This window comes from Micropterus salmoides, unplaced genomic scaffold (assembly GCF_014851395.1).
Source record: "Micropterus salmoides isolate LMB-PRFRI ecotype aquatic unplaced genomic scaffold, ASM1485139v1 Ms_hic_scaffold_12, whole genome shotgun sequence".
NCBI lineage: Eukaryota > Metazoa > Chordata > Actinopteri > Centrarchiformes > Centrarchidae > Micropterus > Micropterus salmoides.
Window position 1 is genome coordinate 23,337,165 of NW_024040263.1, and position 16,798 is coordinate 23,353,962.

At 38.1% G+C, this 16,798-nt stretch overlaps 1 protein-coding gene across 1 annotated transcript in view; it reads right to left on the bottom strand.

Moving 5' to 3' along the window:
• Positions 1 to 9,484: 9,484 nt before the first annotated feature.
• LOC119899478 (complement C3-like) overlaps positions 9,485 to 16,798 on the bottom strand; it is a 23,265-nt gene continuing 15,951 nt past the window's right edge. Inside the window, exons 29-43 of the mRNA XM_038714039.1 lie at positions 16,129 to 16,279; positions 15,597 to 15,682; positions 14,940 to 15,017; positions 14,620 to 14,775; positions 14,391 to 14,453; positions 14,149 to 14,230; positions 13,991 to 14,039; positions 12,816 to 12,906; positions 12,616 to 12,705; positions 12,427 to 12,529; positions 12,169 to 12,258; positions 11,199 to 11,291; positions 10,997 to 11,080; positions 10,423 to 10,567; positions 9,485 to 10,158 (exon numbers count right to left, since the gene is read on the bottom strand). Of these exons, the coding sequence (XP_038569967.1) occupies positions 10,017 to 10,158; positions 10,423 to 10,567; positions 10,997 to 11,080; positions 11,199 to 11,291; positions 12,169 to 12,258; positions 12,427 to 12,529; positions 12,616 to 12,705; positions 12,816 to 12,906; positions 13,991 to 14,039; positions 14,149 to 14,230; positions 14,391 to 14,453; positions 14,620 to 14,775; positions 14,940 to 15,017; positions 15,597 to 15,682; positions 16,129 to 16,279 (1,503 nt within the window). The 3' untranslated portion in view covers positions 9,485 to 10,016. The remainder of the gene's footprint in view (positions 10,159 to 10,422; positions 10,568 to 10,996; positions 11,081 to 11,198; positions 11,292 to 12,168; positions 12,259 to 12,426; positions 12,530 to 12,615; positions 12,706 to 12,815; positions 12,907 to 13,990; positions 14,040 to 14,148; positions 14,231 to 14,390; positions 14,454 to 14,619; positions 14,776 to 14,939; positions 15,018 to 15,596; positions 15,683 to 16,128; positions 16,280 to 16,798) is intronic.

A 16,798-nucleotide genomic window follows, 5' to 3' on the forward strand; every position in this document is an offset into this window, starting at 1 on the left:
ATACATGAGACTGGAACAGAACTGAAATCAGGAAAATACCAAACCACTACTAAACACCAGCGGACAGATAATAACCCCACAACCAGACACAAGACAGTAACAGACCAACCAGCACAAGCACACGGAGTAACTGGACACAAGAAATAACTGAAACTCAAAACACAGACTATATAACAGATACTGGACACCGGGCACTAGACAGGACAGAACCCAAAACTCAACATACTATAAGACAGATAATAAACTAAACTCAAAAGTGCAAAATAAGATATTGCTGACAGGCAGAGTGTGACAGTGACTAGATATGATCAATCTATCTTTATCAACAAGCTATGTACCACAGTACTTTAAAGTAGCTGTAATTAAACCTCTTGTGAAAAAGCCCAAACTTGATCCAGATGTTTTAGCCAACTATAGACTTATATCTAACCTTCCATTTCTCTCTAAGGTCCTGGAGAAAGCAGTTTTCAGATATCAGATATAGATCAGAGCAGGTCCCCCCCCCCCCTTTCTGTTCATTTTAACCATGGCTTTCAGCGACTTGAAGTAGTTGACCATATGAATACAGTAAAAGAGGGAGTACTGCCATTTCCACTTAGAGGTATGTATGTGATATTTACCCAAAATAATTACATGATTCACGTTATCTGAAATACGTGCATCCAAGTTGTCCATAAAATAAATAATATCATTGTATGCAAAATAAGGTAATTTTTAAATTTTTAAGGATAGCCAATCATGGACATCAGACCAAAATGAGAGGATGTTAGGGTAGTTGAAAAACAGGTGGTCAATGGTTTCAGTCTCTAAAGAACAAAAGATGCAAAGCTCCACCTCAAATTTAAATCTTTTGTTTAAAAAGTCAGTAACAGGGTATATTGCTGATATTATTTTAGTGTGTTTCCTTGACTTTAGGAGGAATAGGACATGAAAGATAAAATGACTGTCTCCTTAAAGGAACCTTAATATTATCTCGTACAGAGCATGAATGAAAGTCCCCAAAGTTTTTAGATTTAAAGACCAGACTAATTGTTTTGTTGTCACATTTTTTGTCCATCAATGGGACATCACCCACTTTTAAGGAAGGTAATGAGGAAAATTGCATACTGCTTTGTATCATTCGAAGAAGAGGAGTGGGAATTGCTTTACAGATCTTCTCATACCCCTTCCTTGCAATATTAAAACCATATTTGTTGGTTAATTCCTCAAAAGATAGCAACTGACCATCTGAGTTCAGTAAATCATAGACATTTTCATGCCAGTCAGCTTTAAAGATGGTTTTCTGTTTATGGTAATAACCCTGTTGTTCCATGATAAAGAATTATGTGGTGAGAAATTGTGAGTAAATATCATTTTTCCAAAATGTAGTGCTTGTTTGTGGAAATCAGACATCCTTACAGGATTTTGGGCACTTCATAATCACATTTTAACAGGAAAACAATCCCTCCAACCTTGTTAAATATTTTGTTAGGGATATTATACCATATAGATTCAGGTTGCTAAATACAGTCTTTCAACCATTTGACTCTAAACGCCGCAATTACAGATTCAAAGTCCATGGCCCCCCGTTTTCATAGTCCCTGAATAATTGAGATTTGCGTAGGTAATGAGTTTTGTTCCTCCATATAAACTTAAGTATTATAGAGTTGGATGACTTAATAGTTTTTGACGAAGTGTATAGTGAATGGCATGGATAGATAAGCCTAGTTAACCTTCAGCTTTGGACAGAAGAATTCAACCTAATAAGGATAGGTCACGTCTAAGCCAATGATTTAAGGATTTCTGAGCAGCTTGTAGTCTGGGGAAAATTTTCAGAGCTTCTCTGTTATGCAAATCTTTTTGTTATTACAAGCCAAGGTATTTCACTTCAGCTTTGACCGGGATGTTGGCTACGTTACTAAGCACGTTATTATGAACAGCCAAAAGTTCCCATTTTCTAAGGTTTAAAGTCAGACCAGATGCTTTAGAGAAAATACTTATTTTATAGCTTTTGAAACCATATTCTTGTGTTTTTTAAAAACACTGCAGTATCATCAGCAAACTGACTAATTATGAGTTCCTTCCCCAATATTTCAGTACCTTGGATGCCTGAGGAGTTTTTGAGGTATATCGCCATCAATTCTACAGCTAAGATAAATAAAAGAGGACTAATTGAGCAACGCTGCTGATTACTCTGATTAACTGGAAAAGTCATTGAAAAGCCATGTCTGAGGGATATACTACTGTTTATGTCGTTATAGAGCATTTCAATAACTTTACAAAAAGTGTGTCCAAAGCCAAACATTTCCAAACCTTTGAGTGTGTTCTAAGGTATCGAAGGCTTTAAAAAAAAAAATCTAAGAATAAAATGAAACTATCCTGTAGGATCAGTGAGTTATAATCAAGAATATCTAAGACTAAACAAATATGGTGGTGGATATGTCTCCCTTTAATAAATGTGGACTGTGTTTCAGCAATTATTTTGTTAAGCCCTTTCTTGAGTCTATTTGAATAAACATGAGCTAAGAGTTTATAATCCCCACAAAGGAGTGTAATAGGCCTCCAGTTGTCCAAGGATAATTTATCTTAATTAGGTTTTGGTATGAGCGTGATTATCCCACGTTCCATAGCTGGCGACAACTATTGCCTATGCATTCCTTGAAAGCATTGTAAATCCGATCTCTTATCCCAGTCCAAAAGTGTTTATAAAACTCCGTAGTGAGCCCTTCTGCGCCTGGAGGCTTTCCATTATGCATCTGAAAAATAGCTGTGTCCAATTCTGTTAGACAGATTTCATTTTCTGTAAGAGCTAGAAAATCTTCATCTATCTTTGGGGTCAAGTCCTTTAACAAATTGAGGAAATAAGTTGTATCTTGATTATATTTATTAGTATTTGGAGCTAGAAAGAGTCTTATAGAAAGTATAAATGTGACTGTCGATCATATCGATCATAACAATCATCAACATACAGCTTATGTATTTCCTTTTTGGCTTGTCTACTTTTTTCCAAATTAAAAAAGTAAGATGAATTCTTTTCCGCATCTTCAATCCATCTTGCCCTTGAGCGGATAAATGCACCTTCAGCTCTTTTTTTTGTAAAGATCATCTAACTTCAGCTGCAGCTGATGGAGTTCCAGATATTTCTCTTCGTTAAGAGAGGTCTATAGGAAAAAATGTCATCAAGTACGCTGTGATGAATTTAACTCCTTTGAAGTTCTCACTCTTAAACTTGGAGGGCTGCAACCTATCATATTTATTATAATTTATCGCCCCCCCCAAACCGCCTGGAGGATTTTTATCAGAACTTCCTGAATTTTTATCTACTCTGGTTTTAAATTATGACAGAATTGTTCTTCTGAATTTTAATACTCATGTTGATGACCCCACCAATGTTAATGCAACTGACTTTTTAAACATGACCACTTCTTTTAACTTCAAACAACATGTCAAAGGGCAAACACATAACTGTGGTCATACACTGGACTTGGTTTTTACCCTGGGTGTCAGCATTTCCTCTGTGGAATTAGTGGACATGACTATATCTGACCACAGATGTATTGTTTTTAGCTGTGATTCGCCTGTTACTCATGCCGCCTCACCAAGCTCCGTGTTTTCTCGCATCTTTAAAGAACAAAGTGTTTCAAAGTTTTGCGCATTTTTCAGAGCCAAAGCCAACACCTGTCTGATTCCAACACCAACAATCTGGTCGATCACTTCAATCATATCTGCTTGTCGTCACTAAATATTACTGCTCCTCTAAAGGTTAGGCCTACGTCTAAAGCTAGTAAGCAACCCTGGATAAATGACAGCATTCGCAGCTTCAAAAGGGAATGCAGGAAAGCAGAGCGCAGATGGAAAAAATCCAGTCTCCATATCCATTACCTGAGTCTGAAGGATTTATCAATTAAATACAATAACTTGGTTAAGGATGCGAGAACACACTATTTTTCTGAACTCATTACTACACATAAACACAATCCCAGGTCTCTGTTTAAGACTGTGGATCAGCTGGTAAACCCAACCCCTCCTTGTGCCTCAGCTGGAAGTAATGATGACTGTGAATTGTTTTTATCCTATTTTAACAATAAGGTGGTGTCAATCAGAGCCTCTATTACCCCCGTGGCCTCTTACTCAGAGGTTCCTCACCAGCAACAAGAGAGTTTTAACCAGTTTTATCCCATCGACTTGTCTGAGCTTTTAAAAACAGTATCACAAATGAGAGTGTCCTCCAGCCCACTTGATGTAATACCTACAAAGTTTTTACTGAAAGTAATAGATTCTGTTGGGCCCCATTTGATCTCTGTTTTCAACAGCTCCCTATCTACTGGTAGTGTCCCTGATTATTTTAAAACGGCTTGCGTGAACCCACTTTTAAAGAAACCTGGTTTAGATCCCTCCCTCCCACATAATTTTAGACCAATTTCAAAACTGCCTTTTATTGCAAAGATTCTAGAAAGAATTGTGTCCAAGCAGCTGCTCACTGTACTGGAAAATAACTAAATATTTGAAAAGTTTCAGTCTGGTTTTAAGAAGTACCAAAGCACTGAGAATGCCCTGCTTAAAGTCACCAATGACCTTTTAATGTCTGCTGATGAAGGCATGTGCTCAGTCCTAGCACTCCTGGACCTCAGCGCTGCTTTTGACACCATTGATCACAACATCATGTTAGACAGACTAAGGCACTGGGTGGGGATCTCTGGTATTGCCCTAGAATGGTTTTCATCCTACCTGTCAAATGGGAAGTTTTGCGTGTCTGTAAACAACTATGTCTCTTCGTTCTGTCCAGTTAAATATGGTGTGCCTCAGGGGTCGGTCATAGGACCCATTTTGTTTTCCTTGTATCTGCTTCCCCTTGGACATATTATCCATAAACATGGCATTTCTTTTCATATTTATGCTGATGACACACAAATATACTTGCCCGTCAGATCCACAGACCTGGAATGCTGAGTTCACTTAATAACTGCCTTTGTGAAGTTAAAAAATGGATGTCAAATAATTTCCTCCAGCTGAACTCAGACAAAACAGAAATCCTGGTCATCGGGTCCAGCAGATGGCAAATCAAATACTGCCATCTGCTGGTTCCCTAGTTAATCACATTAAGCCTGTGGCAAAGAACCTTGGTGTTTGGTTTGATAGTAATTCAAATTTCGAGCAGCACACCACAAAGCTTGTTCAATCATGTTTTTATCAACTTAGAAATATAGCTAAAATTCGATCTATGTTAACTTTTAGGGACACCGAGACCATTTTACACGCCTTCATCTCATCACGCCTGGATTATTGCAACAGCCTTTTCACCTGTTTAACCCAAAAATCTATTGATCGACTCCAGACTGTCCAGAACTCAGCTGCCAGGCTTTTAACCAGAACAAAGAAATATGACCACATTACTCCTATTTTAGCTTCATTACACTGGCTCCCAGTATGTTTTAAATTGACTTTAAAATTCTATTGATCACTTTAAAGCTCTTCATGGCCTCTCGCCTTGTTATATTTCTGACCTTTTAGTCCCATACGCACCAGCACGTACCTTGAGATCCTCGGGCAGAGGTCTGTTGTCTGTTCCAGAGTCTCGACTGAAAACTAAAGGGGACAGAGCGTTTGCTGTCAGGGCCCCGAGGCTCTGGAACAGCCTGCCTGAGGAAATCAGGTCAGCTGAGTCAGTGAACTCTTTTAAGTCCCTTCTTAAAACATTTATAGGAGAGCCTTTCCCGATCTTATTTGACTTTATTTTATCCCTTTTATTTTATTGTATTTTACTAATTTTATATTTATCTGTATTTTAGTCTTTTCAATGTTTTCATGCTTTTATCTTGTATTGTTTTTGTATTATTGTCTTTACACTTTTTAAAGCACTTTGTAACTTGTTTTTGAAAAGTGCTCTACAAATAAAGATTATTATTATATTATTATTATAGAGATGTCGCCCTGTATTTCCTGTATCCCAGCTGTTCTGCCACTCCTTAATGAGGTTTCTTTTGATTATTCCTTTGGCTTCAGATTTACTGAGTGGTACGCACAAGATCTCCTCGTGTTTCAGAGCCTGTTTTGCTAATGCATCCACACCTTCATTTCCCTTAATCCCTCTGTGAGCTGGGGTCCACATAAATGTTATCAGCATGTTCATATTTTTATTCTGTACAACATTTCATAGATCTCATTAACCATATCTTGCCTGCTGTGAGATGTAAATGACTGCAGTGACATTAATGCAGAACATGAGTCTGTACAAAGAATAACTTTTTTAATTTCTAATTCTTCTATCCACTGTAATGCTGTTACAATTGCCAACATCTCGACTGTATATACGGATAAATTATCTGAGGTCCTTCTTTTAACAGAAACATGTAAGGCAGGAATACTGAAAGCAAAACCAGTTCTGCCTGTATTAGGATCCTTGTATCCAATTGTATATACCTGAACAAATGTTTGATATAGTGTCTGTAACCTATCTTCAACCAATACTGCAATATTTCCACAACCTTTTTGACCCTGCATTATCCCCAGAAAGTCAACTTGACACTGACGGAAACATCCAGGGTGGTGTTACGGATAATGGCACTGTAGGGATATATCTTCCTTGACTTAATGTCATGTCTCCAGCTATTTCCTCACATTTCCATGCAAAACACCCTTGTTTGGCCCTTTCACTCTCCCAACATGGGAGAAGTATCTTTGTTGTAGGATGTCGATCCTCAGACTGCCCTTGCAGATTTACCCAGTAGTGCATCATTAACTGTTTATATCTAATATTCAGCGGCATTTCCCCCACCTCAACCTGAAGAGCAGACACAGGAGTTGATTTTACAGCCCCACAACAGAGTCTCAAGGCTTGAGCTTGCACCACCTCCAACTTCTTTAATGAAGTTTTTGCTGCTGATCCATAAGTGATACACCCATAATCTAATACTGATCTAATCAGCGCTATATAAACATTTTTGATAGCAGCCTTACTTGCTCCCCATTCTGACCCTGTTAAGCATCTCATCACATTCAGTATCTTTTTACACTTGGTGTTTATCTTACGTTCATTCCATGTTAACTTATCATCAAACCACATACCCAAAAATCTAAAGACTTTTACTTGCTCTATCTTTTGCCCATACATCTTTAACTGAACATTGACCCCTCTCTTTTTAGTGAAGACTACGGTCTTAGTTTTCCCAATTGCAAACATGAATCCCCATGCAAATGACCACCTTTCCACCACATTAACTGCCTCTTGTATTTTACCCTTAATATGGTTAATGTTCTTTCCCCTTTTCCACAAGGCTCCATCGTCAGCAAACCGTGACTGTCCAATATCACCCTGAACTTGAGAAAAAACATCATTAATCATAATGGAAAAGAGTATAGGGCTAATGACACTGCCCTGAGGAGTACCATTCTCTATCATATACCTTCCTGATACAGCTGTCCCAATTCTGACTTGTATACTTCTCTCAGAATTCTTTAATCCAGTTATATGTCCTACCTGTTATTCCTATCATTTTTAATTTTATCATTAAACCCTCCTTCCAAACCATATCATATGCCTTCTCTACGTCAAAGAACACTGCCATTACAGATTCTTTATTAACATGCGCTTTCCTTATCTCTGTTTCTAAGCACATAACAGGATTATCTCTGTTTCTAAGCACATAACAGGATCCATAGTTCCTCTACCCCTCCTATATCCACTCTGATGAGGTGATAAAATTCCTTTGCTTTCCATGTAAAATGATACTCTTTCTGTTATGATTCTTCTTTCCATTATCTTTCCTATATGTGACGTAAGTGCTATTGGCCTGTAGTTCATTGGACTTGACAAATCCTTCCCTGGTTTTCTGATAGGAATAATTATTGATTTTTTCCATCCAGCTGGCAATTTCCCCAGTTCCCATACTTTATTATAAAAACCTAGCAATTTAGTAGATGCTAAAACACCTAAATGTTCTAACATTACATAGCAAATATTATCCTTCCCCGGAGATGTTAATCCAGATCTTGCTATTGCCCTCCTCATTTCCCCCATAGTAACTGGAGCATCCATTGTACTGTTAGTATCAACCCTATTTTTTAGGAAGTCACCATGCGCTGATCTTGTCATTGCCCTTCCTCTCTTACCTTCCTCCGTCAAGTTATTGGAACTATGGATAAGAGTAAGTGCCTTGGCTATCATCTCTGCCTTCTCTCTGTCAGACACTGCTACTTCCTCCCGCATCTTCAGTACTGGATACTGCCATTCCCTTCTGATTCCTCGCATGTTCTTAATCATGTTCCACACATCTCCAACAGGTGTTGCTCTACCAATTCTACTTCTACTTTTCCCACACTCATCTGTCCACCAGGGAACTGCCTTTCTCTTCATTTTCCCTTTACTTTTAGAAATTGATTCTTTGGCAGCTTGTAGTATTGCTGTTTTAAGCTTTTTATCAATCTTCTCTATTTCCTCCCTTACTCCACTCCACTTACTTCCTCTTTCAATTGGGCTTGTACTTATAACTTTGAATCTCCCAATTTCTTTAATCCTTCCAGCCCGCTCTCTGTTCTTCATTTTTACAACCAATCATTAAATTGCCATCTCTCAACACCTTGGCTACTACAATGTCCCCGACCTGGTTTCTCAAGACAGTTGTCATTTCACCGGACTCATTGACGAAATTCCCCTCTCCTCACCAAATCTCTGTATGATTTTAAACTCCAGCCCTTCTTGACCTTTCTGCTTTATTCCTTTCCCGTACTCTTCATTACTCCTGATCCTCTTTGTACTGGTCCCGGCAAAAGTATTTTCTCTTTTGTCCCTCATTTTCCCACCATCTTGACTTATCTCCATGCTTCTATCACTATGTCAGAATCTCCCCCACTCTGGCCCATTCTCAACATAGTTGTGCCTACCCCCTGTTTTCTTCAGCTTCTCCATTCTTTTTAGTTCTCCTCTTTTCCCGACCTCCAGCTGCCAACCGATCCTTTCTCCCAGGATCATCTGTCAGATTTTGTTTAAACGTTTTAACCATTTGTTGCCTCCCCCGTACGCTACTTCTGTTCATCAGGGACTGTGTTGCTGGAAGGTTTTGGATTTAAACTCACCCCAGATTGAAAGTAAACTCGTTTGACCGTTGAGCCAATCAGAATTCAGCAAAAACAAGGATCAGTCCAAGTTGGGAGGGGCCGCTTGTATCCCCCCCTCAATATTGAAAGTATTAGTTTGGCCCAGACTGACAAACACCCAAGCAGCCTTCCACTGCAGTTGACCAGTCCGCCAGTGCGGTCATGGATCATTCAGTTAAACATTAGAAACGGAAAAAATATTTAAGGACATTAAATCTATTTAATGTAAGAAAAGCCAAACGAAATGATAGGCTAATTGATTGTCCCTTCTCTTGCTTCTCCAAATTCTAATGTTAGAGGTGAAAAAATAATTTTCAAAAAATAATTATAAATTATTGTATTTTTTTTATTTTTTTTTTTTAGGGGTGCTTCAGAAGAATGTAAGATGTGGAAAATTATGAACATGGATCTGTTTTCATCATATCATAAATGTTTTAATCAAATCAGCTTTAATTAAACCAAACCACTTGATAATTCACCAAATGTTTCCTTTCACATCCATTTTTTACCCCTTTGTTTTTTTTCCCCACATGCATTATCAGCACCTCCATTTTTATCAATGTTGGTTACTTCCACCCCTCATACAGATGTCATTAGTTGATCTATATGAATCATATATTCTGAATCACAACAGATTTGATTAGATGTATATAACTTCCTATCACTTTGCTTAACTAACTTTTTTATCCAGCTTTTCTATTTCCAGTTGAACTTGTTAAACCTTATTATACAATAACCGTAATCACAATTTCTCTAATTTTCTACGTGAAACAAAAGATAATCTGTTGTGAGAGACAGACAATTAGATTAAGACCATTATCTTTTAATTAATGCAGAGTAACACTGTAACTTTTGCAGCCCTTTTATCTCATAGTGGTGAAAGTTTTACATAAGAATAATGCGAAACAACAACAATCTGAAAAGAGGGTTATATTATGGTTTCACTACTGCTGACATCCAAAGACCTCATACTGCTGGACCATTTCCTCCAAGCCCAAACAGGTAGGTCTGTATTCATCAATTTGACACTCTGCTTCTGTGGGCCAGTACTCGATCCAGGTTCTCTCACCGAGTACATACTGATACCTGAGGAGAGCAAAGTGAAAAACACATTGGGTCTTCACCAGCTATCTGTAACATGCTGGAACATAACATGAAAAAGCATAACTCCCCCTTCCCAACAAAGAAAATACTACTTCTAATTACAATTAAATTGCAGCAGTCTCACACTAGAGTATATATATGATTTAGTAAGAGAAGTGAAAACGTTCAAATATTTTAATGGAGACAACATAATGAGGGGGGTGTACACACCACTCATATGCACATTCACTGAAAGAACAAACTTACAAATTATTTTGGTTGTCTCTGTGAATATCTTTGGATGTGCCCATGACAAGGTACGTTTTGCCTGTCCGCAGATCTAAAGACTCCCTGCAGTGCGGATAACTGAGGAAAGTGCGCAGTTTACCCTGAGGACCCACATCGCTGCTTCCTGTAATGAACATTTAGGAGAAGAGAGAGAAGGTTCTTAAGATTAAATGTGAAGGTGACATGATGTTTTTTTTGCATCTTTCTGAAATAAAAAAAAAAAAAAAACATTCCAGCAGCCAAGCTAATTTAGATTGCATTGCCAGGAAACTAGCGGACTATAGTCCAGTACATAGTAGCTCCCCTAGAATGGCGCATTGTTGTTTTTACACTTACGGATAACGGTTTCCAGTCTTTATGGTAAACAAAGTTAGCCAGCAGCTGGCTGTTGCTTCATATTTATTATACAGACACGGGAGTGGTATCAATCTTTTTATCTAACTCTCAGCAAGAAAGCAAATAAGCATAGGCTGTTTCCCACAGTGTTGAACTTTTCTTTTGGGAATACATCGGGGATTAGCCAATGTTAGGTAGTTCAAAGATAAATACCAACCTTCTTTGATGACTTCCAGTACCCGCATTGTGTAAATGTCAGTGGCCAAACCGTCCACAAATTCTTCCAGTCCCACTTTGTACACTGAGGACAGACATGTTGCAAATTGTTAGCTAAGTTGCTCCCTTGATTACTTATAACTCACACATACATCCATTTTTGGGGATAAAAATATATAAATGCAGTTCATTTACACTCTTACCAAAATCTATTTTGCTGGTTGGTGTGCTCTCACAAGACTTTGTTGTGCGCTCATCATTACTGATTTTGCCCTTCTTCTGCATACTGCAGTTCTCTGGAAATACACAATCAGCACAAAGTAAATACACTGTTGACATGATGAAATATGCACATGTGGATTTGTGTATGTGTGTGGATAGGTTGATGGGTGAGTGAAGCTGTATCTATGACACAATTTAAGTAAGCAGTGAGTTATTCTTCAGCTAGATGGTTGCCCTGATATACAGGAACATGCAAGTGCTTGTTGCCTCTGACAAAAAGTTGATCATGATTATGTTACAATCTGTAAAACAAAATGAGCACTTTACCGGTTGTATACTGTACATTAGTTTACCTGTCACACGATGTACTAGCCTGAGAATACGGTTGTATATTGTCCTGGTCATGTCATCGGCGTTTGACCATTATTTTATCCACACTACCATCCTTGTTTCTTATGATGACATTGTCTCCCTGTGGGTCAGTTGGTCCACCACTTTGTTCCAGACTGAAACATCTCAACCACAAAATGATTGATTTCCTGTGGTGACTCCCTGACTTTTCCTTTAGGGTCACCAGCTGGTTGGCTTTTAGACATGCATAAACATGTCTCTATTTGATGTACTGTCGCAAAACATGTTTGAGACATTCATGTTTTACTTTAGTGTACATTGTAATCACTTTGGTTATCCTCTGACTTTTACAGTGTCATCATCTTTTGGTGACAATAGCATTTAGTTCAAAGTACTGCTGGGCATAGGTAAAACCTGTCAGAGTAGCATGGCGATAGACTCCTAATCTTATACAATAAAAGTAGGATCAGCAGCCCCAAATGATTGATCAACGCTACCTCTATGAAGCACATTGATAACATTGTGTTTAGGTGTTGGTTAAAGAATTTTAAAATATAATAAGTGTTTACAGTAGATTCAGTTTGACTTCATCCTACTTACCTTCAGCACATGTGCATTCAGCACCTCTACAGAGCCGCAGCAGCTGTCCAGCTCTCCTCTCTGGATGATAGAATTTCACACAGTGTGTTTCTGCAACAGGAAAGATAGATTTTTGAAAAACATTTTGTGCTAATTGCAGTACATCATCAGTACATTAAATACTTTGAAAATGTAATGTCTGTTTATCCACCAGCAGCAAAGACAAAATAATGAAGCTCATGGAGGCAGCATATGTTTCTAAATGTCTCTGAGACTCACGTTCATAGTATTCATAGACAGAGACAGCTGCTGGCTGTAAGACGCCCACTTTCATCTTCTGATGGACCCTAAAACTGATCTCCTCTGGTCGTGTGTGAGAAACCTGTGGAGAGATGTAAAGCAAAGGTGAGACAAAGATGAATAAGGAAAGGCTAAGGCAGAAAGAAAAAATAGAGTTAAGAAACTTACCTTGTCCAGGTAGATGATGAGTGAGCCTCTTTCTGACAGGACTGTGTTCATCTCATATTTTGCAATAGTGCGGGCACGTCCTTTGGACAGCTACACACACACACACACACACACACACACACACACACACACCCCCCATCAGAGAACACTCATAACCATATTTGGCCTTTATGTATGTGTGTAACTGTAAAGGGTCTTACTAAGTCCAGGTCATTTGTGTTAGCAGTAAAGCCAGTTAGCAAGCCAATATCCAAGATTGACATGGTTGCATCTCGCTCCTTGTCCTTATACCTGTACATGAAAGGACAGAATATTTAAATAAAAGTATATAGAAAATGTAAAAACAACAAACAAACAACAAAGCCTTTCATCAAAGGACGAATGTGTAGGATTTAGTGGTAGTTAGCGGGCAACGAACTGATAACCCTTTTCCAATTCTAAGTGTGTAGGAGAGCCTACAGTAGCCGCTAAACGCCCTCTCTACAGCCAGTGTTTGGTTGTCTGATCTGGGCTACTGTAGCAACATAGTGGTGCAATAATCTGTGGATTGGTTGGGCCGGGTCAAAAGAAACGAACATTCGGATTAATAGTGGATGGGTTGCGAGTGGGTGAAATAGGGTGAAGCATCACCCTGTTTGTGAACAGCAGCGCAACTTCATTGATTTAAATCTCCTAACAGGATCAGTCAGGATCTTAAGTTAATTAATGTTCTGTGTTCTTCTACACATGCAAAAGGAAAGGAAGTGAAACAGTTCGGAATACAGCCATCCTGATTAATCCTGAAAAAAATTTATTGTTTCCTCAGTCCTGTCACTTTTTTCAGTTATTAGTTTTGCTGCCTAAATATCCCATGATGTTGGCTGTGACATTACTACGTGCATGGAGACTTTTAAAATTACTGACAGCAAACGTGCATACATTTGGATGACATCAGAGCAGACTCGGGCATCACTATTGTGGAAGAACCGCTCCCTCTGTAGATATAAAATAGGCTTGTTCTAAGGTAACAAACAACAATTGTTATTTTCAGGTGGTTATACACCAATGAAAACTGCCAGTATCCTGAAAATCTTTCACACTAATCTTTGAAGATTTTAGATTGTCCTGTGGGAATGGGCTGCTCAAATAAGCTGGCATTAAAGCTCATACAAAATAATATTGAAGAAGTTTTCACCACCATATTTTTTTGATGAAAAAAAAAGAAAGAAATCCAGGTGGATAACGAGGAAATCAGGGACACAGAGGACAGAACAAATTAAAATGATGACCATAACAGAAACAGAAAGGGGAAGAAGTGAAGTAATGAAGGGCCCATATCTGGTAAGAAAATGTTCTGTAAAAGCCATATTAATGTAATGCTCTTAATTGTACTTACAAAACCTCTATTCTCAGTTTGTATATCTTCTCATCCTCGTCCAGTTTCTCTAGAGGAACAAAACAATTTTTTGTTGTTTTAGTTTATTTGTTTTTCTCATAAAAAGGAATATATTTGGAAGGAAGATGGTCAGACAGCAAATAACGAAACAAAAGTACCTGGCAGGAGCTGCACTGTCATGTTAAACTTCTGACAGTCACTCTCCTTTTCTTTAGGCAGAGCGTAATACAGCGACACCATCTGTCACATAGATAAAAGTGCACGATAATGTGAAATAGGTAAATAGGCATCTATCTCAATAGTCCACTCAAGGTAAAAAAATTAATTTGGCTTCATCTGAGATTAAAAAAGGACACGACAACAAACAAAAGATTATGAAGTAAAAATATATTTAACTTACGGTCAGTGTTGCTTCTCCTGTGCCTGTGGCAGTCACTGTTACATTCTGGTTTATATCATTGATCTGTGGGAATTTAAATATGAACATAAACACACACACACACACACACACACACACACACACGGATCAGCAGAAGAAACATATGGAATGAAACAGGTGATCGAGAACAGATGATAATATTAATGAGCCACTGTGAATTTGTTTATGTTTGATGGGAGTGTGTTCTCACTTTAGATGTTCTCGTGGCATAGTGGTTGTCCCTGTTGAAGTTGTACTTGTCAGGTTTTGACCTGCCTGGCAACAAGATGTCCACATTCAGATCATACTCTGGTTCTTTAGCACTGGCCCAGTACTCGGCTACAGCCTGGTACACTATTATAGTAGCCTGGCGAGAAAAAGAAAGGGAGAGAGAGAAAAAGATAGAGAGGGAAAACAAGATGTAGAAAAAAATGGGCTACAAACCAAGATTAACTAAAAAGATGCAACTTCACTAAAAATATATAGAGTAACGTATAAAGATGTATCAAGATGGGGGGGGGTCTGAATTACCTGAGTTGATCCATAGCCTCCGCCCACCTTCTGCTGTTGGCTGAACCATCTGACAACAGGCCTGGCTTCTTCAAAGGCCTTTATTAACAGAGGGCAAGTGAATAGTTAAAATGTTCTGTGGTTGACTTTGCATTTGATTTGAAAATATCTTTAATTAAAATAGAAAGTCCTGATTCTTTTACAGTTATACTGTACTTTATATGTGGATCTACTACCTGCTAGTTTCCAAAGCCCACCATAGAGTTTCTAAATCAGCTTTTCTTATTTTTGGCACAAAATAAAACTTTAAACTTGCCTGATACAAGTATTATTTACAAATAACATCTTGTCTTTTTTGTCACATTTGTATTATTATTCTGTTATTACGCAGTAATGGATGTTCAAATCAGTCCCTTGTTTTCAAGTCATTGCAACTCTTGTAACCAAAGGCTGCCTATAGGGGCAGAAAAGTCCCTTCAAATATCTAAATACAATCATAAAGTGCTCTAGATGGTGATCAGCAGTAATATAAAAAGGTCCATAATGTTGGGCCAAACAATTTGAAAGTGTAAAACTTCATTCACATTTTGATTACTGAGAGACACAAACCCTTTTAGTGAGGTAGCATTGATGATGCATGACATCCTTGTGAGAAACACACTAGTGGGATATGCTCACCTTGGCCTTGACCAGAGCCAAAAGAGCATAAGCTGTGGCCTCCAGTGTGTAAACACGTCCCTTAGGTACCGGCCAGTGAGACAGCTCTGAGGAAGACACACAAACCTATTTATTACTATGCTGTACCTGGAACGATCTTAATTCACCATTAATTCCCCAATCTTAAAATATTTAATCTCAGAGAAATTAAATAAAAGATAAGTAAAATGTATGTGGATATTTGAGAGATTAAAAAAAAAAAAAAATGGTATTTGGTATTTAACATGAACACAAACATTTCTCATAAAGATCCTTTAAAATTGTTCATTCAAAATATTTAAACACTTTACAGATAGAAAAACAACATTTTCAGTTCTGGTGAAAAATCTATATAAATGAGACACATAGTAATTACATTGAACATATCATTGGCATTTCTGTACTGAGCTGAAAGTCCTCCCATAATATCGTATTGTGTGTAATATTTTTGATCTACACACGTGTAGACTCTGTTTCTGAATATTAGTTTAAGACAATTGCTGTGTGACGACACCTGAGGAAGCAAACTTGTAGAGGACCTCCTGGTTCAGTTTGTTTTCATTGGCCAGGGCATAAGATGTCATGGCAACAGCATATGGGTTGGTGAGGCTGGGCAGACGCCTCTCCAGGTAGGCCACTGCTTTGTCTACACTGCCTGGCAGACTCTGGAAAGAAAGGAAGGACAAGGAGGATAAGGGGAGAGCAGGAAGATATTGACAGATTTTAGTATGAACATAAAAAGTGTGAAATTGGTAAGAAAACTTCAACCCAGCAATTTAAAAAAATCACTTCTGTTCAGGAATGTCTTAACATTTGATCTTGGCACAATAGCTGAAACCGGATCATTACCCAACAACATACAGGTTATGTTTTCAAGAAAGCCTCTCATGCCGCCCATGACTAGCACATTCACTGTGTGGTATTTCCTGACTGTGTGCAAAGTATTAGTTGTTTAAGCTAATTAGCGTCTCTGTCCTGCTGTTTGTTGTGTTTGGAGAAAACCTGCAACCCAGCAAATAAGATAATGTTATGTTTCCCCATTTCATCATTAAGTAAATCATCCTACAAGCGGTTGCTCTGTGTCTGGAGTAACATTTTTCCTAACCATACTTCTAATACAAGGACAAACTACAACATTGCAATACAATTCTCTTTTCAACCAACTCAAGGAACTAATGATAGCT